The sequence below is a fragment of the Glycine soja genome, chromosome 11 (genome assembly GCF_004193775.1).
Source record: "Glycine soja cultivar W05 chromosome 11, ASM419377v2, whole genome shotgun sequence".
In the NCBI taxonomy this organism is placed as follows: Eukaryota; Viridiplantae; Streptophyta; class Magnoliopsida; order Fabales; family Fabaceae; genus Glycine; species Glycine soja.
In genome coordinates this window covers 15,510,481-15,531,405 of record NC_041012.1, presented here as the reverse complement: position 1 = coordinate 15,531,405, position 20,925 = coordinate 15,510,481, and the positions used below count along the sequence as shown (strand labels likewise).

At 34.1% G+C, this 20,925-nt stretch overlaps 2 protein-coding genes across 14 annotated transcripts; one reads left to right on the top strand and one right to left on the bottom strand.

The window, feature by feature from the left end:
• Positions 1 to 2,797: 2,797 nt before the first annotated feature.
• LOC114375648 (putative pentatricopeptide repeat-containing protein At1g16830) lies at positions 2,798 to 20,617 on the bottom strand. Of its 13 annotated transcripts, XR_003658814.1 has the most exons (14): positions 16,027 to 16,166; positions 15,029 to 15,235; positions 13,249 to 13,350; positions 12,331 to 12,789; positions 10,744 to 11,415; positions 9,934 to 9,989; positions 9,321 to 9,499; positions 7,875 to 8,352; positions 7,278 to 7,604; positions 5,203 to 5,974; positions 5,026 to 5,084; positions 4,357 to 4,836; positions 3,823 to 3,861; positions 2,798 to 3,213 (listed from the first exon to the last, which is right to left on the bottom strand). XR_003658814.1 is itself a non-coding variant. In XM_028333485.1 (6 exons), the coding sequence occupies exons 4-6, from the start codon at positions 12,668 to 12,670 to the stop codon at positions 9,500 to 9,502; spliced, it is 1,998 nt and encodes a 665-aa protein (XP_028189286.1). In that variant the 5' UTR covers positions 12,671 to 12,789; positions 13,249 to 13,350; positions 15,029 to 15,235; positions 16,027 to 16,166; the 3' UTR covers positions 9,326 to 9,499. The 13 variants fall into 13 exon arrangements, 1 of the variants encoding a protein (XP_028189286.1); XR_003658806.1 differs by lacking the exons at positions 13,249 to 13,350; positions 15,029 to 15,235; positions 16,027 to 16,166 and adding exons at positions 18,428 to 18,516; positions 20,228 to 20,283; positions 20,405 to 20,617 and having other exon boundaries at positions 10,744 to 12,789; XR_003658803.1 differs by having other exon boundaries at positions 10,744 to 12,789.
• LOC114372960 (heat shock protein 82-like) lies at positions 16,154 to 16,929 on the top strand. The gene is made up of 2 exons (XM_028330530.1): positions 16,154 to 16,799; positions 16,898 to 16,929. The coding sequence occupies exons 1-2, from the start codon at positions 16,187 to 16,189 to the stop codon at positions 16,927 to 16,929; spliced, it is 645 nt and encodes a 214-aa protein (XP_028186331.1). The 5' UTR covers positions 16,154 to 16,186.
• Positions 20,618 to 20,925: the final 308 nt, after the last annotated feature.

The window sequence follows — 20,925 nt, the reverse complement described above, 5'->3', positions numbered from 1 at the left end:
TATTAATGGTCACATATTTTAATGTCATGTTTGATTGAAACTTTTCAGATTTGAATATTTCATTGTATCTTTGATAATATGTTTTATCGCTAGCCTCAAATTCATAAGTCTGTTTTGCATCCGTGATCCCTGACTAAGTTTACCTGTCTTGTGATTATTGTAGTATGGCCAAAAGATTGCTGCTTTCATGCAATAATTTGTTTTTCGTAGATAGTTTGCACAAAAGAAAGACGGCAGAAAAGTAGTTGTATTGTTTATGGATCCAGCCTCTTCCATATATTATCTTGATATAAGCTGGAATGAGATAGCGAGAAAAAGGCCACAGAAAGGTATAATCTTTCTAGATACATTATACTAGTTTATAATGGAAGCTTTGATTACTTTTTCAATATCTGTGGAAAAAAAGTGAATTGTTGGCAGTATTTTTTATGCTTTCACTATCTTGTGTTACATCAAATTGTGTACTTTGTCACATTGTTCATGTATGATGTTGCAAGGGATACCTTTGGTATTACCATCTTCATTGGCGTTTTGCTTCATCATCTTGGATGGTTCCTTAATGCTTACATCTGCTTCAAGACTATAATAATTTGAAAACGGTGTCGTCAAGCTGCTAACAGGGTTGTTACATTTCTAATTATATTGTAAAGTAGATTTTGTCTGCTACTTTGCTTTTAACACTTCTTTATTGATGCCAGTGAATTTGGGAATAGTGTACTTCTCTTTGTTATGGAGAAAATTTTCATGATATTTGCATAGAAAAACGTAATGGACAATGTTATAATAATTGTTTGTAGATACGTGGATGACTAATTTGTGAGGAGGTATATTGTGTCCTTGCAAAACTTTTTATTGATGAACATCAGCCAAATTAATGCTATTTCAAAAGTTTGTTTAATTGTGTTCAGTTGGTTTTGATACAGTGGAGACACCTTTGCCTTATGTTATGTTAGACTTGGGTTTAGTGGATGGTGATGCTGATCAATGCAGGTAGCAATCTGAGGAATGGTAGTAAAGGGTGGGTGAAGGCTGGTTTGTAAGCAGAATTCACACTTTGGTATGGACGTGCCGTTGGAAGGCCAAAGGAGGAGAGTACAAAGGCAAGTGGAGGCATGACTGAGGAAGTAGTTACTTGCATGGTTTTTATTAGTCTTTGTTATAAAGGAAAGAGGAAGCCCAATAACATTAGAAAGTTGTAACTGACTTCACATAATAAGATCATGCTTTTGTCAACCAACATTAAGATTTTTTTATAAAAAAGAATTCTATAAGATGAGATAGTGTTGTGGAATTTATGAGGATAAATGACGCAATGAAACTAGAATAAGAAAGAAGCGAATTAAGTGGTTTACTTAAATTACTCTAAAAATAAAATAAAATTCTGTCAATAATGATTTAAAGAACAGTAATGATACATAAATTATCATCTATTTTAAGCATCATATTACTTTTTTTTTTTGTTATCACATCATAAATCTTATCTGCCCTATCATTTCTCTTTTTTTTTTTAATTCTTTCTCTAGGTTTTAAATAACAAGTGTTTATCAAACATTTTTCTTTAAAAAATTTAGAAGACAATGAGTTTTTCTAACTATTATTGGGAGGCCTGCTTCCTGCATTGTCTTCCTATTCAAACAGTTGTCGTTAGTCACATTCTCATGTACATAAATAACTTTTTCTCAACCATTGCTGGTGTTAAATAACAAGTGTTTATCAACCATTTTTCTTTAACTTTTTCAAGAGGCTTACAAAATTAACAAGTTTATAACATAGGGGAGTTTTTTAATAAAGAAAACAAATTCATAATCTAGATGAATGTTGCACATTTGAACCCTCTTGTATGGATTACAACTTTTACCTTAAACAATTACTTTACTTCAAGACATACAATAATACAATCTTACAACATTTTAGATGAAACTATGTATTATTAATAACACTAGTAAGATTCCCCTGTGGTGCACGGATCACTCCTATTTTTACTCAGATTCAAAATACACTTATTTATAAAAGTAAAATTTTACATTGAAACAATTTTAATTAGTTATCTAGGTTTTAAAAAATAAAGAAAAAATCATTTAACAATTCATTTACATAATTTAGTATATGAAAATATATATTTCTAAACGTCTTATTTAACTATAGCAAAAATATTAAATTGTTGGTCTTTTACTATTTTAAGCTTAAATATTAATTATTTACATGAGCAAAAGATATTTATGCATAAAAGAGATACTATTACGCAAGAAGACAAAAAGCAAGTACAAAATAAAAAAGACCATACATTCTATAGATAAAAAGAAAATACTGTGTATATAAATTGACTACTACTATCACATTTTATGTATACATATTAATACTTTTACTTCTATTAAATATTAATTATTTTAAGCTTAAATATTAATTTTTTATATGAGCAAAAGATATTTATGCATAAAAAAAGAAAATACTGTGTATATAAATTGGTTACGAAAGTACCACATATTTTATGTATACACATTAATACTTTTACTTTGATCAACTTTTTCAATGTATTACTGTTTTTATACATTTTATAATTTTAAACTTATTTTGAAAAATATTAAAAATAAGATAATTTATTGAATAAAATATTATTGACTCAAATATAAAATATTATTGTCCAAATATAATAAATATTATTTAATACTAAATGTGTTTAAAATGTATATTTTTACTATGATATAAATTCATTTTTATTTTGTATTATATTATTTTTTTCTACATTTTAAAATAAATCCAAAAAAACCCGACATGGCCCGGTTAGGAAGCTAGTAAATAAGAAAAAATCTGAATGATGTGTTTACCAACCTGCTATACTCAAGTAGGATTGTAGCAACCAAACTTGTCAAATATCCAAAATCCTAAGTTCCTAGCCTGAAACATATTTACTAGGATTGCCTAAGTTACAATTCTTCCAAATATAACTTAAACCAGTATCCAAAATTTCCTATAAATATGTTTTTTATATAACAAGTACTAATGTCTAATGTCAATACCACAGATTCCCTACAACAAGGAAGTACTCATGGGATTGGCGAAGAAATGCTCTCGGCATATCAACTTCGGTTGACTGGATTTGCTTCCGATAAGTTCCGGAAGTAAGGAGGGTCCCCCATCTAACATATTTTGATGCATCTTCTTCACAATTAGGTGTTTATCCAGAACCATCAATTCCAAGAGAGTTCTACAGTTCTGTCAGAAACTCGAATCAGCATATAAGCTCAAAACCAGCATACAAACAGAGTAATAAAGGCAGTGACAGCATTAAGAAAATCATATCAACGTTTAGGCTCACAATCACCAGATGAAAAAAATAGTAGTATAAAGCCTTGCATAAAACCAATGACCTTTCCTATTATACTTATATAGTTTTATCTGATAAATGACATTGAAATAAATTGGAGTTAGACATTGAGAAACTTATATGCTTGCAAAATTCTAGGCTTGAATCTTCTCCAGTTTCATAATATACATAGATCATCCCTTATCAGCTTCTTTTCACCTTGTATGGAAGAACAAAATCTGTGATTGCAAACAACACGAGCATGGGCACACAGATAGATTTTGCCAACCATTGGAGGTTCATTGCATAATTTTAAATTAGAGAGGGTGGAGGCATATTTCAATAATACCTCAGGAAAAGGATCATTGACTCAATCTTATCTTTAAAAGATTCTTTAAGAAAAAAACAAATGGAGATAATAGTCCAGAAATTTCAGAATAGAAGTCAGCACATGACTAAACTAGTAACTAGCAATTTCATAACAAAAGTACAGAATTTTGAAAAATTTGATAAAATACCTGTGGATTCAACACGTGCATATGATGTAGAATACCATCCTAACACATACAAAATGAAATCGTAAGTGGATTTTTCCATTTCCTAATGAAGGATTAAAAATTGTAAAACTTGATTTACACTGCACCTCATTATAATGTTGTAAAAGGAGATTTTGCCCGATTTTACTTGAAATCCACACACATAAAGAAAGGTGAGGCAAAGTACAACTCTTAAAGGTTAGTGGTTATAACTAACTATTCTAGCCTATATATACCAAACTGTAACACAAAGTTCAGTGGCTTAATATCAATTTTCACTTCTTGCTTCCCAAGTTCTCTCTCTCTCAAAATATCTTTCTTATCTTCTTTTATGATTCTGTTAGAAATCTGTTAAGTAAGGTTGTAAACAAGGATAGGATAAAAGCAAATCCTTTTTCATTATTCCTTTAGGCCCTCTTGATATTAATATGCAGCATCACTCAGAGCTAATCCCATTTCAAAGTTGTATGAAATTTCAAATATATTAAATAAAGTAGCATTATAGAGTTTGCATACCTCCAATATCCCAGGGTTTTGCATCACTATTCCAAGAACACGACGTCTGAGTACCCTGTAAACAATGTTGTTGATGATCCCATCTCCATTGACCCATGGCAATATTGGCACACATGATTTACCAGAAGAAAATTCGAGAGTTTCTTTCTTATGATTGACTCTGGATAAGCCAAGTCTGTTTTGCTTACAGCCTTCATTCTTATCACAAGCTTGATTTTCAGGATCCACATCCCCATGTGGAAGATTGAGAATTGTCAATGTCTGCACGCTATCAATAGCGGCGTTTCTTTACCTCGAAGTATCAACAGAAGTAGTATCCCTTTCCTCCGATTCATAAAGCTCACATGTATGATCACTTTTCTCGATGGTTTTTGATGAGGAAGGTTGTACAACACGAAGATGAAAATCAGACATAGGTGTCAAAAAGTACTTGTGACGGTATAAGACATCAACAACACGGACAGTATCATAAGCATTAACCTGATCCAAAAATAACAAGTTATGAAAAAACATGGTTTAGTACTTGGGTTGTGTTTGAACATGATTTTGGGTCTCAAGCCATGGTATGTGTAGAAGTAGGGAAAAAACTTGCTTTCTGTTGGGTCAAACCATTAGTTGCAAACAAACACATGCAATAAACTATTGAAACAAGGAAAAGGGGGGAGGAACCTTTAAGGCTTGCCCAAATGCTTGAAGAGCATCAACAATCAAGACATCTATCTCTGCTCCTGGAAGACAAAGCCAAAGAACAATAAACATTTTCAAAGTATAAATAATTGAAAATCTATATAAATATTAATCGATTTCAAGTCAATTTTATACTTGGCTAAATCTCAGAATCTATACCTGGCAAGTTAATAACCTGGGAAATTTCTCCCATGCTTAATCCTTGGTCACCAGCCTTTTGGATGGCAGCATAAACAACTCTGAAGACCTCAGCACAAATTGCATATGCATGTTTTTTATTGGAATATTCTGACAACAAATGTCGTGCCTAGCCTGCCATAGCTTCCCAGGGTGATTCACTATGATTTTCTTCCAGAGGTACAGGGTCAGAAGATTTAGTGATTTCCAAGATATGGTCAGGAAGTGAATAATTACAGCTTTGGTCAATGTTTAATTGGAAATCTTCGTCAAAAGGTTGGCCACAGTTATCATTATCCTTCAACAAATTTAAAATATCAGCTCTTGAAATTGTTGTTTAGTGTGCAGAAATGATGATACCAGGAAAACCTTTTTCCCGACGAGAAATAATTTCACCTTCTACTCCAAAGAAGGATTTTGACTTTTTGGCTTTATCACTATATGAAGACTCGGTAGTATCATATTTACGCTTTGCACTTCTCAAGTCCTCAGCCTCTCCAACACCATTATCTGGTAGGAATGGAGAAATTGAAAGTTCACCCGATGAGACTAAAGCAAGCAAATGAAAAATGTCCCCACATTGTAGATCTTCAGCAAGATTAGCGCCCACTTCTGTGAGGTCTTTGCCTCTTTCCTCCAGCCATGCAGAAAATTTAACAGCTTGCTTTCCAGTATTAAATGGAAATGGTGACTTGGAAACACTCTGCAAGAAATGTTGTGATAGTTCAAAACGTTCATTGCCAGTGCCCCCAACCTGTCAAATGTCGATGTAATTAGAATTTGTACAAAAACATGCATGGGCACACACACACATGCACATATTCAGGTTGTCTATATAAAACATTAACTAGTGAGAAAAAGGAGAAAGGAAGAGAAAAATAAACCAGGTAGTAAAATAAATCTTAAAGTGGAGAGTGAAATTAAAATAAATGGCAACAGTACCAGAAACTATCTTAAAGTGGGCACACACACACATTCAGGTTGCTCATCATAGTTTTAACCTCTTCAGAAATCTAAGGCAACATCCATGAAGTCTTTTAAGGTCAAAGGAAAATGTCCATTACAGTTAGTAATGAGTTATCAGTAAAATTGAGTCTTAGTAAACCTGAGAATTAAGAACAACACTATAGTGACCCTGATTACTTTTATCTTATTTGGGATTTAATAGTGTGTGTATTGGGAAAACTCGAAATCCCACATCGGCTAAAGATAGCGCCAAGATAGAATATATAAGTGGAAGACAATGCTTGCCCCATGAGTTAGCTTCTGGGATTGAGTTAGTTCCAAACTCATGTCCCAAGAGTGTGTGGCTACCAATGATTTTGAAGTGAATTTCATAGCTTGAATAGGTATTAGGTATTTTTCCAAATACACAAGGATGTACAACCTATATTGGGGGGACATGTAGCAACTTTTATGTATATTTTAATCCTTGTAAACCTTTGTACATGTAACATGCGGATAGAATTTGGCGAATTATGCGACTAATCAGCTAAAATGGAGAGTATTTATAATCTGTACAGCATTCAATAGAATGGAATCTGATGCTAATTCTAAGGGCTAACATACAGGAATTAATTACTCAATCAGCTAAAAATCAGTAACAGCTAATCTGAGTTATGCATGTGCTTATCTCTTGTTTGCATGTGCTTAATTCTAATACTGACAACATGAATATAGACATTTTATCACCAAATTAAGTCAATTTTGACATAATATTCTCTTAGCAACTGCCTTCAAATATATAACCATGTTGCATATCGTTTTCCTCATGTTAAGCTACAACTCTCTTATAAGATAAATATTACTTCATTTAAAACAGGCTTTACGGTTTAGAAATGAGTCTACACACCCACACACATGTGAAAACGTAATCTGGCTCATACATAGTAATTAAAATGCTTTATAAAATTATGAGGCATGTTACTATTTCACATGATGACCAATATAAAGATGACTACAGCAATCAACAGCACAGGGTCAATTTAAGCACATAACCAATCAACATCACATCTGATGCAATTAATGCAAACAATGAGAGATTAATAACGACTTACCATAACTTTTTTCTCTTAAAGATAGTTAAAAGCAGCAAATAGATCATGCTGTGAGTATCGCCGAAGAATGTCATCTGGTAATTTGGGTGCCTGAGGATCGGTTGAGGTGCTTAAAAAAACAAGTTTAAATAGCTCTACAACATTTGAAATAGCCAATGATTCATTTACTTGTCCATAAACATTAACCATATTATTCAGAAACCTAGTAAAATTTTTATCAAGCCGCCGCCGACGTGATCTTTGGGCGGAAAATGTATGGGGCTTCCCATGACTCTGAATATTATCACAAGGAATAGCTGATGTAATTTCTTCATTTTCTTGAGATTCCTACCAGAAAAAAGATTCCTTTTGTCAGAGTATCATACAGATTCCAGATATTAGAGTATAGTATACTCTAATACCAGAATACCTGAAGACTATAAAACAAATTATAAAAATTAAAAATGATTCATCCAACAAGGAAAATGAGAGGAGTACAAAGGAAAATTATGAAATTAAAACTTAAATACTAGATCCAGCCAGAAATATGTTAAGTCTCATTTAGATACTTGGAAGCAATGACTTGACATTATTGTTGTTTAAGTCTTAGAGAATTACAAGTCCATTAGCATTCGCATTTGCATCTGACCACCCATCATATTGCAATTGACCTTTTTGGGAGGAGGCACCCAGCTTAGCCATCATCTTACAGCGAAGAATCTCATCAAGGGCCATCTTGATATTTTTGTTCTCAAAGTCATCCCAAGCTTCTTTGTTTAGACTTGTAATTTGAATTTCAGCATCAGGACTAGAATTATTGAGGATACCTTCACAGGACTGGGATCGCACAAACTGTTTGCAATCATTGTTTAATGACGAGTACTGGGACTTTTCCAGTTGCTTTGCATATCATTCACTGAGCATGTTACAGAGTTTATTCACGGCTTTCCTAAATCTCATGTTACTATTCAATGAATTCATTCTTCTCATACAAGCGATTGGAGAAGCTGGAAGATCAGAAATGGATGTCCAATCTATGCGATGATATTTGGCACCAAGAACAGCACGATGTTTAACATATTGGATCACCAACTGCCTGAAATGATATAAAATCATAGATACTCAGACCACATAGATAATACAGCAAATATGCCTTCAAATTACAGAGCAATAGAATGGATACGAGCAGGGGGGGAAATGTACTTTTTATCAATACTCTTAAGCTATTTATGAATTATAATTTAAGCCATTTTTTTTAAAAAAAAACTCGTTAATATTAAAATCGTGTCATAAAATCAGTAATCATGATCAATTATAAGCAATTTCTTTGGTAAATGATGCATATAGTACTCATGATCATCAAAATAGAGTTGTGCACTAAAAAAAGTTATTTATGTACATGAGAATGTGACTAACGACAAGTGTTTGAATAGGAAGACAATGCAGGAAGCCTGCCTCCCAACCATAGTTAGAAATACTCATTGTCTTCTAAATTTTTTAAAGAAAAATGTTTGATAAACACTTGTTATCTAACACCTAGAGAAAGAATTAAAAAAAAAAAAGGAGAAATGATAGGTCAGATAAGATTTATGATGTGATAACAAAAAAAAAATAGTGACATGATGCTTAAAATAGATGATAATTTATGTATCATTACTGTCCTTTAAATCATTATTGACAGAATTTTATTTTATTTTTAGAGTAATTGAAGTAAACCACTTAATTCGCTTCTTTCTTATTCTAGTTTCATTGCGTCATTTATCCTCATAAATTCCACAACACTATCTCATCTTATAGAATTCTTTTTTATAAAAAAATCTTAATGTTGGTTGACATATCCGTGCGGCAGCAACAAAAGCATTATCTTATTATGTGAAGTCAGTTACAACTTTCTTCAATGTTATTGGGCGTCTTCTTAGTTAAAAACCAAATTAGTACATATATTATTAACCATGAAATCTCTTAACAACTTTCTCTTATGTCATTCTTGGTCTTCCTCTTTCCTTTATAACAAAGACAAATAAAAACGCAAGTAACTACTTCCTCAGTCATGCTTCCACTTACCTTTGTACTCTCCTCCTTTGGTCTTCCAATGGCACGTCCATACCAAGGTGTGAATTCTGTTTACAAACCAGCCTTCACCAACCCTTTACTACCATTCTTCAGATTGCTGCCTGCATTGATCAGCATCACCATCCACTAAACCCTCAAGTCTAACATACCAGAAGGCAAAGGTGTCTCCACTATATCAAAACCAACTGAACACAATTAAACAAACTTTTGAAATAGCATTAATTTGGCTGATGTTCACCAATAAAAAGTTTTGCAAGGACACAATATACCTCCTCACAAATTAATCAATCATCCACGTATCTACAAACAATTATTATAACATTGTCCATTACATTTTTCTACGCAAATATCATGAAAATTTTCTCCATAACAAAGAGAAGTACACTATTCCCAAATTCACCGGCATCAATAAAGAAGTGTTAAAAGCAAAGTAGCAAACAAAATCTACTTTACAATATAATCAGAAATGCAACAACCCGTTAGCAGCTTGATGACACCATTTTCAAATTATTATAGTCTTAAAGCAGATATAAGCATTAAGGAACCATCCAAGATGATGAAGCAAACAGATAACTTATTCGTGACAAATAAATTCAGACTGTACCTGAAAGAGACCGACGCCAATGAAGATTGTAATACCAAAGGTATCGCTTGCAACATCTGTGACAAAGTACACACAATCTGATGTAACACAAGATAGTGAAAGCATAAAAAATACTGCCAACAATTCACTTTTTTTCCACAGATATTGAAAAAAGTAATCAAAGCTTCCATTATAAACTAGTATAATGTATCTAGAAAGATTATACATTTCTGTGGCCTTTTTCTCGCTATCTCATTCCAGCTTATATCAAGATAATATATGGAAGAGGCGGGATCCATAAACAATACAACTACTTTTCTGCAGTCTTTCTTTTGTGCAAACTATCTGCGAAAAACAAATTATTGCATGAAAGCAGCAATCTTTTGGCCATACTACAATAATCACAAGACAGGTAAACTTAGTCCGGGATCACGGATGCAAAACAGACTTATGAATTTGAGGCTAGCGACAAAACATATTATCAAAGATACAATGAAATATTCAAATCTGAAAAGTTCCAATCAAACATGACATTAAAATATGTGACCGTTAATAAAATGTCTGCAAGCCTGCTGAAAGCATGTTAAAATCAAGGACCGAAAAATTAGGGGAGGTAGGGATAAGTTCCATAAAGATACTAGTGATCTACTATTAACTAGAATATGATAACACTCATGCCTTGTCCCTTCCTTCACAGAAAACATACAAACAAAAAGCATAAGATTTACTAATTATTACCGGGGTGTGGATAGATTAATGAATTTCATGGTATAGAAATTGAATGAACGCTTCAAGCAGAAGTGAGCTACATGGCAAGCATAAAAGATCAACCAACTGAAGCAGCTACATCTGACAGATCTTCAGAACTGGATGTATCCAAAATTAGGTTCCACTCTGTATTATCTTCTGCCTGATGTTTATGTTTTGCTTGTACACCATCAGCATGCCTGTCAAAGTTTAAGAAATGCAATGCCTTGGCAGATAATAACCTCAAATCTCTTATCTCAGCCAACAATTTTAAAAGAGAAAGATGAGTATCTGATCTACACATATATTTACACAAGTTGGAGAAATTTCTGCCACTCAAATATATCCTTGAATCAATCATCTCTTGCAGTATCTGTTTTATCATCTGGAGATCCCTTTCTTTACAAAAAGTGAACAGCATCATATTATAGGTATGAACACTAGGTTTCAGACCATCGTTCTTCATCTGGTCATACAATGTGCAAGCCTCTTGAGTTCTTCTACCTCTAAGAAGTGCACAGATGCCAACTGTGTATGCTACAGTGTCCAGTGGATATTTATTCATTACTGCAAATCTTAAAACACTGACAGCCTTGTGAAACTTTCCGGTCTTTAGAAGACCAACTATTATTACAGTATGGATGTGAGCATCAATGTCATGATAACTCATTACAACACCATGGTACACATTAACTGCTTTATCAACTCTTCCCGCACAACAGAGTGCACTTAGTAATCCAGCAAAAGTATATTTATCTGGCACAAAACCTTCATCAATCATATGGTCATAGAATCCAACAGCAAGAGAAGGAAGGTCGGCCTTAGTAAGAGAGCTTAAAAGAGCATTACAGAACACTAAATCAGCATCTACATGTCTAGAGACTAGAACTAGTTTAGGTAAGAGATAAAACATTTTGGAACGACAGATTGTAGATAACAATGAAGCAAAGGTATAAGAATCAGGCTTTAAGTTTCGCTCTGACAAACTGAGAAAAACTTGAATTGCATCCTGGCACCTTCCAGCCTTTGAAAGACAATCAATTAATACATTACAAAGAATTAAATCCGGAGATTGGCCAGAAGATAACATGACATTAAACAATCGAAAAGCAGGGCTTGGCATGTTGGATTGCATAAAAGCCTTAAATAAGATGGTATATGTCACAACATTAGGAGAACAACCAGTTTGAAGCATATTGTGGAAGAGGTTGTTAGCAAGACGAAGGCGGCCGAATTTACAATAGTTATGGATGAGAATGGTCCAAATATTGACAGAGAAATTGATCCCGAGAACCGTCATGAGAGCGAGGAGCTGATAAGCCTGTGGGAATGCATTAATCTTGCAAAGAGAATTGAGAAGCATCTGAAAAGTGAGAGGAGAGGGAGAATAACCGGCCCAGAGCATAAGTCTGAGCATACGAGCGATGTGAGGGAGGTTGAGATTGAGATTGTTGTTGTTTAGTTTGGAAAGATGGAGGAGCAAAATGTGGAAGGTGAAGAAATTAGGGGGATGAGTGTGGTTGAAGAGAGAGAGAGTGAGGGTGAGAGCGAGATGGGAGTGGCCGACCCTAAAGAGAGCGTCCATGACCAAATTACGAGCAAAGGTATCGGGGACAAAAGCGTAAGAGGCTTGCAAGTGGTGATAAGCCTCCAAGAGCATCGCATACATACCTGCACGCGAGTAAATCCTCAACAGCACCAACTGAGATACAGGGTTTGTGAGAGAGGCACAGCCGATGGTCTCCAAGTGAGAGAGAATGGCTGGAACGGTGTCGTAGCGGTGAGTGAGCCGACGGAGCACAGTCACTATGCGATCGAAGGCGAATGAGTCGTGGCGGCGACGTTGGGCTGACCAAAGGAAAAGGGAGAAGGCAATCAAATCAGATGGACATCTCGACAATGTCTCGCTGTTCACTGTATTCCTCCTCCGCCATTTCGATGATGAATGCCATGAGCGACACAAACACAAACACCCTTCCACTGCTATTCTATGGGTTCTTCTATACCTCATCCCTGTTCCCTTTGATGTCGAAATCAAATCAATTCAATTCAAAACCCTAATTCACTTGGGAAACTGGCTGGCTGCTTACCCCATTCATTGTAACTCCCGCGTTAAGTCCTTGGCTCGTACTACAATAAACAGCAAGCACAAATTAATCACAAACAGTGCAAAATAGTGGGCAGAAACAAGAACAAAATGAAGAGTTTATGAGAGGATCACTAGCCTAATCGCACTCAAAACCCTAATTCATAAAATTAGGCACATTTCACCGTGCTTAAACATTAATCATAAAGCATTAGTCATAAACATCGATGCACTAAGGTCGAAGAAAGGAGGCATCATAGTCCAAAAGGAACTACATGGGGCATATAGAGATATTGTAAATGAAATATGCTTTAGCAAGGCTCCTATCTGATTGGTTAAATAGTATCATTTGTCTTTAGGAAAAATAACAGGCAAACCAAACCTATCATAAAAAGTTTCTCAATCCCTAATTCACAGATTCTCACATTGCCTAACTAACCAAAAAAGGGAGATAACCAAATCACTTGTCTCCAACAACAATAATAAAAAGAACAAATGCACACCTTCCAGGTTAGTAGGGCCTGATGGTGTTGGACTGTTGGTACTGGTAAAACTGTGCAACTCAAATGAATAAATTCTTTATCACCTAAATTCAAAAATGGGAACTGCAAAGACATAGAATCTATAGATATGAGAACTTGGATCCCTACTAAAATAATCACATTTCTCAGCATTTTAAATATATTCAAGCTAGAACAACGCATTCACATTCCTAAGCAATGATCAAATTAAGGTATGTTTAGAAGAGCTTATTTAAAGTTTACTTGGGCTTATCAGCCCTTCTGTAAGTTGCAAAAACTTATGAAAATAGCTTATGGTATGTCCGTAAGTTGTTTTCTCCTTATTTCAATAAGCTTTCTAGGATAAATGATGAAAACAACTTATATCTTATGTGAAAATAGTTTAAACTGATTTCTTCAATTTCAATTATAAAAATAAATTATATGATATCTAAGTGCTTATACATATCTTATGTGAAAATAGTTTAAACTGAATTCTTCAATTATAAAAATAAATTATATGATATCTAAGTGCTTATACAATAATAGACAGACTCAAGTTTAAAAGAGAAAGAAAAAACCAGCATGTGTGAAGAAGAAGTTTGCTAAACATGTATAGCGCATTTGGCTTTCTCTTTCTAAGAGCGAAAGTTTACGGGGGGATGGGTGCTCTTTAGGCTGTGCACTTCAGCCCTTCACATCAAGGTGACAGGATTCGAACCTATGGCCCTCTGTACCCAAAACAGATGCGCTGACCAGACTGCGCTACACCTCGTCTCACCCCCTCAGCATATAGATCCACCCGATCGATGAAGACTTGAACCGAACTCATCCATCCTTTTGGGCATAGGGACGTGAGAACCAATCCGAGTAATCAACCGCTTTTTTTAGAAAATCTGCCTCCAGATAGGGCGACGCCAAAAAGCCGTATAGTGCAGGAGCGCTCACATTTTTTTGCTTCCTCTTTCACTTGAATTAAAAAAAATACGGCTCAGGCTACCTGTAGTGCTTAGTAAGGTGTTCGGTGTTCAGAGTAGATGCACCAGAGAAAATTGTATGTTTTAATTGGTGGAAAATAAAGTACAGAAACAAAATTCTTGCTGCAGGATTACATGAAGAAAGAAACAAAGAAATAAAGAAAGAAAACTACAGGGCATGAACCAAAATCGATAAGATAACAAAAGAGGGAGAGAAAGGGAAACCTAATCTGAATTTGACAACAATGAAAGCCAATGCGAGTGAATGGGGAGAGAAGAGTGTACTTATCACTTGAAGATTGAAGTGCGAACAAACAATTTGAATCAACGTCAGGGTTTCTGAAGGCACAAGGTTCTTGGACTGAGGTTTGTTTGATTCTAAAATTGGGGGATGCACTCGGGGTAATTGGTATACCGGCTGCGTGCTATTGTGGGATGTGGGCTGAAAATGTAACCCATATGGACAGGCTCATGTCTAAAAAACATTTTCTTCTTCTTCTCACCCTCTACTTCCTTAGCTTTTTGTAAAATTAGTTTCCGTAAATTTCGTTGTTTAATTTTATATGATGGTTTCCGTTAAAGACATTTTTGTCAAAATAAAATAAAATAAAGGTGAGGGTGTCAAGATCAAACAGAGTATCAATATCATGGGCCATATGGACATAAGCTAAGGAACTGCTCTATAAAAAAAATAAAAACAAATATATATTAAGTCTTATTCGTTATCACAATTTTATAAGGACCACAATTATTAAGACGGTGGCATATCATAAAAAACATAGAATCAAGATTTTTTTATTTATTACCTAGCATGGTAGTTAATCGTGCATAATATTGGTGTTATTGTGCCAGAACATCACACATGGCACCCTACTCCTCCAAGCATCATCATACCTCACCTGGTCATTGTGACTGGAACAGTGCTTTTCACGGCCAAAATGGTGGCATGGGTGAGCAAATCGTGTTGCAATGCCGTTCTGCAGCTTCTATTGATTGTTTGCTCTCACGCTGCACTGTTAGGGGGTTAGAAAAAAGAAATACCTATCACAACTCTAACTTTAAACGACACCATTTTTTTTTTGCTATTTTAACTCTTGTGTTTTATTTCCAACACAAATTGTATTTGGTTTGTCAATTTTAACTATTAAATACTTATTCATATAACTTTCTTACCTCTTTTGCTCAAAATTCAAATTTATATGCATTATAGTCAAGTTTTATTTTCTAATCGAATTTAAATAGAGATATTTTCTAATTATTGTTTAGTATCAAATAAAAATTATTTAAATGATGTGATATCTTTTCTATTTTAATAAATGTTTAAATATTTTATCATAAAATATATCCTAAAACATTGTAAAATCTGTTAAATTTTTTCAAATCCTAATATTTAATTAATATATAAAATATTTATTATAAATAACATTAAAACATTGGTCATCCCACTATAGTGTTTTTGGGGCCAACTATTCCACAATGATACTTATCAAACTAACTCTTCTCAAGTTAGAACAAATTCAGTATTATGTTTCAATTTCTAACTTTCAACTTATCAAGGGGATGGTTGTTTTTGTGTGTGTACGTGTTTTTTGTTTGGGACTAGATTTTTGGATCTTGAGTGCGTCTGATAAATTTTTTATTACATAAAATATATATCATTTAACAATTCATAAATATATCATTTAACAATTCATTTACATAATTTAGTATATGAAAATATATATTACTATTTCTGTAACGTCTTATTTAACTATAGCGAAGAGATTACGAAAGAAGAATATGCTGCTTTCTACAACAGTCTTACCAATGATTGGGAAGAGCATTTGGCTGTTAAGCACTTTTCTGTTGAGGGTCAGCTGGAGTTTAAGGCTGTCCTCTTTATCCCCAAGAGGGCATGTTTTGATCTCTTTGACACCAGGAAGAAGCCTAACAACATCAAACTGTATGTTTGCCATGTCTTCATCATGGACAACTGTGAGGAGTTGATGCCTGAATATCATAGCTTTGTTAAGGGTATTGTGGATTCTGAGGATCTTCCTCTCAACATTTCTAGAGAAATGCTGCAGCAGAACAAGATCCTGAAAGTCATCAGCAAGAACTTGGTGAAGAAGTGCATTGACATGTTCTTTGAAATTGCTGAGAACAAGGAAGACTATAACAAGCTTTACGAAGCCTTCTCTAACAACCTCAAACTTGGTATTGATGAGGATTCTCAGAACAAGACAAAGCTAGCTGAATTGCTCAGGTATCACTCCACTAAGAGTGGTGATGACATGACCAGCCTGAAGGACTATGTTACCAGGATGAAGGAAGGACAGAATGACATCTACTACATTACTGGTGAAAGCAAGAAAGCTGTCGAGAATTCCCCCTTCCTTGAAAAGCTTAAGAAGAAGGGATACGAGGTTCTCTACATGGTTGATGCTATTGATGACTATGCTGTTGGTCAGCTTAAGGAATTTGCGGGAAAGAAGTTGGTCTCTGCTAGCAAGGAAGGCCTAAAACTTGATGAGAGCGAAGACAAGAAGAAAAAGAAGGAAGATTGGCTGCTTAAGTTCTACCATACCCTCACGGAAGGTAAAAAATGCTGAATGATGATGTAGATTGTGCTTCTCTTGTGTGAGAGTGACGAGGATATTACAAAGGAACAATGAAGTCAGGTTTTTGTTTTGCAGGAACAGAGTTGGAGGTTTATCTTGTTATCTAAATCGTGTTGGTTGGAGAGTATCCATTTTGGTTTTGGATACGTGACTTTTATTGGGTCGAGTTGGCCTCTTAATCGGATTCAGACTCGGATAACATTTTTTTTTAGAGGGACTTGGATAACATTAGAAAGTAGAAACTAAGGTTAATTTATTTAGGACAAAAATAAAACTTAGAATAAAGTGGAAGGGTGAAAATATAGAGTTTCAATATTTTTTTCTGGGGCGGAAAATAATCCCGCTCGTGGTAGTGTGTGATTGTTGTTAGTTTAATAAAATTTTACATAGAGAGAATCGAATAAGGATTTATCTACTAAATAAATTATTCTTCACAATAAAATCTTATCTCAATGTATCAACCAATTATATAGGTTATATAAAGTTTAAATATAATGAAGCCTTGATGACCAATCCATTTTACGGTAGATTAACAATACATACGTATATTAATTTAAATATAAAATTATTATAAAAAACTAAATATAAGTGTAATAAAATGTTTAAAATTATAAGATAAGTGTACAAATAAAATGTGCCACTGTATGAATAACAAAAATGCTTATTTACACTTGTTGAGATTATAGGATGAGCTTAATGGTTATGGACTCAGAGTATAAAATATTTTTACACTGTCAATTAATTTTAAATCATCATCGGTATGATTTTGAAGATAGTTATTATAAAAATCAATCATAAAGGGATGGACCTAAACTTAGATAGGAGGGGAGTCAAAATATAAACAAATAAAGTTCACCCATAAATGTATATACATCAAATTCATACAAAAATTCACACAACAACAATGACTCTGTTCCCGCATAGTTTTGGAGCACTTTCTGATGTTCAAATGCTTCTCTTGGAAGCTGTAGATTGTGCTAGTTTTGTTGCCTATATTATTATGCTGAATGATAAAAAAAAAAAAGATGACACAATATTTTTATTATCATTATTTATAAAATCCATAAAATTTAATAATTAACATATATAAAATAAATTGATATAGTTAATAATTGATTATTGAACTCACACAATCGAATTTTTTCTTAGGCCCCAATAATTCTAGACAAGGCCATGCCATGGCCATGGTAGAAAACAGCCTTTTGAATCTAAGTGGCTGCTGCCACAGCACAACCACTTTGAAGCTGCAAAGGCTACCCAAAACAAAGTTGTAATGTACATGGTCTCTTTCTATTAAGGCTCCAGCACGAGGGGAAGTCATCTTATGCACTACTCTGTTAACCTTGTTATAAAAATATGAGGATCACTATACATTCAAGGGTGTCCGATTACAGTTTTGTCACGTGTCTCTTTCTTTCTCTCTACTCACTCTCTCTCCTATCTATGCAAAGCTTATCCATGAACTACACCAGTGCTAGTAAAATACCACTGTGGCTGGTAAATGTACAATTTAAAAATAAGAAATGCTTAAAAAGTGGAGTTTTTGTCCACAAACAGTTACCAGAGGCAAAGCAATTGCAAAGTTTCATTAAATATGTACATTACCTTCTATTGGAGGTATATTGACCCTTTCCTTTAGCAATAAAAACTCGAACACGATGTCCCAAATATACTTTATTATTCAATTCAAGAACCTGTCATTACAACAGAAAATTGATTTTCAGGTTGAAGTGATTACAACTGAGTATAACTAAGACCTTTGTAGAACTTATTAGTATGGTACTGTATGACATGGATGACAGGATGCGATTTCTCATGACAATATAAACTAATCATTCTTATGCATGTGTAGAGGCTAGCACTTAATGTTTTCTCATATGGCTACTACAACTCACAATTTTCTTCTGCAACGACTAAAATTTAAAATAGGAACTATAAGGCACAAAGAAATAGTTTAACCAACGAAATTCTTCTAAACATAGATAAAAGTCAGAATGGAAGGACCTCAAAATGACCTAGCAATAGCAATTACTAATTTCGGTTTACTTTCTATCACTTTGTTGCTTTATTGCACTAAGTTTCCAACTTATCTCTCCACTTAATCCCATCAAAGTTCATTTTAAATTTTTATACATGATCTGGAGCAATTTGTTATGCGACAAATATATGTGAGTAGAGTACTCATTTGTTTTTTGGGTATGTAAGTCAATCATAATAATTTCTCAGGATTTCCAGTTGTCTAGCAGTAATAAATGGACTGGACTAGAAACAAATAGACTATCAATAAATTTTAAAACAAAAACCATAACAAAGAAAACTATCAGTTCCTACATTTAGTCCCTAGTTGGCAACTATTTTGGTCAAGGTTTGGATTTGAGTAAACCCGGGCTTTTTAAAATGCTTTGTCATAGCCTTTGTTGGAACAAGGACATTATAATAATGAAACCATACACATGAATCAATTAACACAAAATTATTTAATTTAACTAAAGATTAATTGCAAGTTTAAATTGTCAGCATACAGTAATTAGAAAAATTGTCACCTATAATAATTTTATATATTTGAACATTATTTTTAATGAAAAATACAAGTAGTGTATAAAAAAAAATCAATCAACGGATGGCTGACTTCATGATTTAGCGTTAACTTTCAAACCCATCAGAATACAAAATTAGTGCTAACTATAGTGGATGTGTACCAAAAAAGTAAAAAGAAGCGGACAAATGACAACTCTCTAGTTATATACCAGCACATTAGCACGCACCAATAATGTGGTCTATTCTAAGGAAAACTTATCAACGGAACCAATTCGTACGAAGAAAACAGTAATGTTACAAAAAGTGAACATTGGTCTATTCTAAGGCCAACAAGCATACAAAATGAAATCAAATTGCTTATGCTAAATGAATCGCTGCTGATTGTAATTGCAAGGATGGACTAAAAGTGACCACAAATATATTCCAAAACACTCTCACTTGAAGGATTGAATAATCTCACTCACTCCTTGAGCACCATAGCACAACATGCTTGTTGCATAAACGGCTAGTGAGATAGGACTACACTATTTGTCTCTCAAAATTTTAATTTGGTTTTCCTCAAAACATGTTCCGATATGCTTCAACCATATCTTGAAATGAGATCATTAATTGGGTAGGATTAACAGTCATTCATAATGAACGGTGTTGATAGCAAGGCATGTTACCCACCAATATTTAGTTTTAATTTTTTTTGCAAAAACTGGATCCCCTACTGGTGACATGACCCTGAAATGAGCACCAAAAGAAGTTGAACAAGGTGAAGACAGCAACACATGACACAAATATCAATAATTTGCGAAGGCCACCAGACAGGGGCCACCCCCCTCAGCAGAACAATGACCAAACAAACTGCGAAATTACTCATACCTTAACAAAAGCACTACGAACAATGTTAAGCGAAGGAAGCTCACGATGTCATCCCTCTGCAATTACAGCACTAGATTAGACAAAAAGCACGGCACTATGAACACAATAAAATTGTAAAAGGGGTACAGAACTAAAAGGGGTATTTTACTACAAGCTGATCTCGGAAAGATGTACGACCTTTGTGAGTGGTAACGGAAGTTACATCGGCGGCATGGATGGGAGCTCAGGCACAAACGGACGAGGAGCGCGGAGCACGGCAAACGGCAGAGGAGAGAAGCTGCTGCTAGGGCAAGCGCGTCGTCAATGGGAGATTTCGAAGAAGTGATCGAATACGTGCACGCCTGAATCCAAAAGACACACTCACGTGTGTGGCACGTGCAGGAACATCCTTTAGCTGCATAGGGAATTACCTCAAGAGTATAATTCTTTACCCCTTCTATTATGATCAACTGGGTTTTGCATATTTTAGGCAAATTGCATGTAATTTTAACGAAAAACAGATTAAGAATTTTGCAGGTTATAAATTTTAACTTTGATAATTTTATTAAAGATGTTTTAACCTATGTTTAGTTTTTAAAAATTAATTGCATATTTTGAAGATGGACTCAAACTATTTATCTTTTTTTAAAAGTTTATACTTTTTTTAACAATTTTATATTAATAATAAGCTTTTTAACTTAAGAATATTTTGTATAATA

What these genes read in the sequence shown, in the direction of transcription:
- LOC114372960 (XM_028330530.1), top strand. Translation starts at nt 16,187, where the DNA reads ATGGACAACTGTGAGGAGTTGATGCCTGAATATCATAGCTTTGTTAAG. An exon ending in CTACCATACCCTCACGGAAG is followed by an intron (nt 16,800 to 16,897) that starts GTAAAAAATGCT and finishes TTTGTTTTGCAG; the next exon opens with GAACAGAGTTGGAGGTTTAT.
- LOC114375648 (XM_028333485.1), bottom strand. Translation starts at nt 12,670, where the DNA reads ATGAGGTATAGAAGAACCCATAGAATAGCAGTGGAAGGGTGTTTGTGT. An exon ending in AGATGTAGCTGCTTCAGTTG is followed by an intron (nt 9,990 to 10,743) that starts GTTGATCTTTTA and finishes ACTTTGTCACAG; the next exon opens with ATGTTGCAAGCGATACCTTT.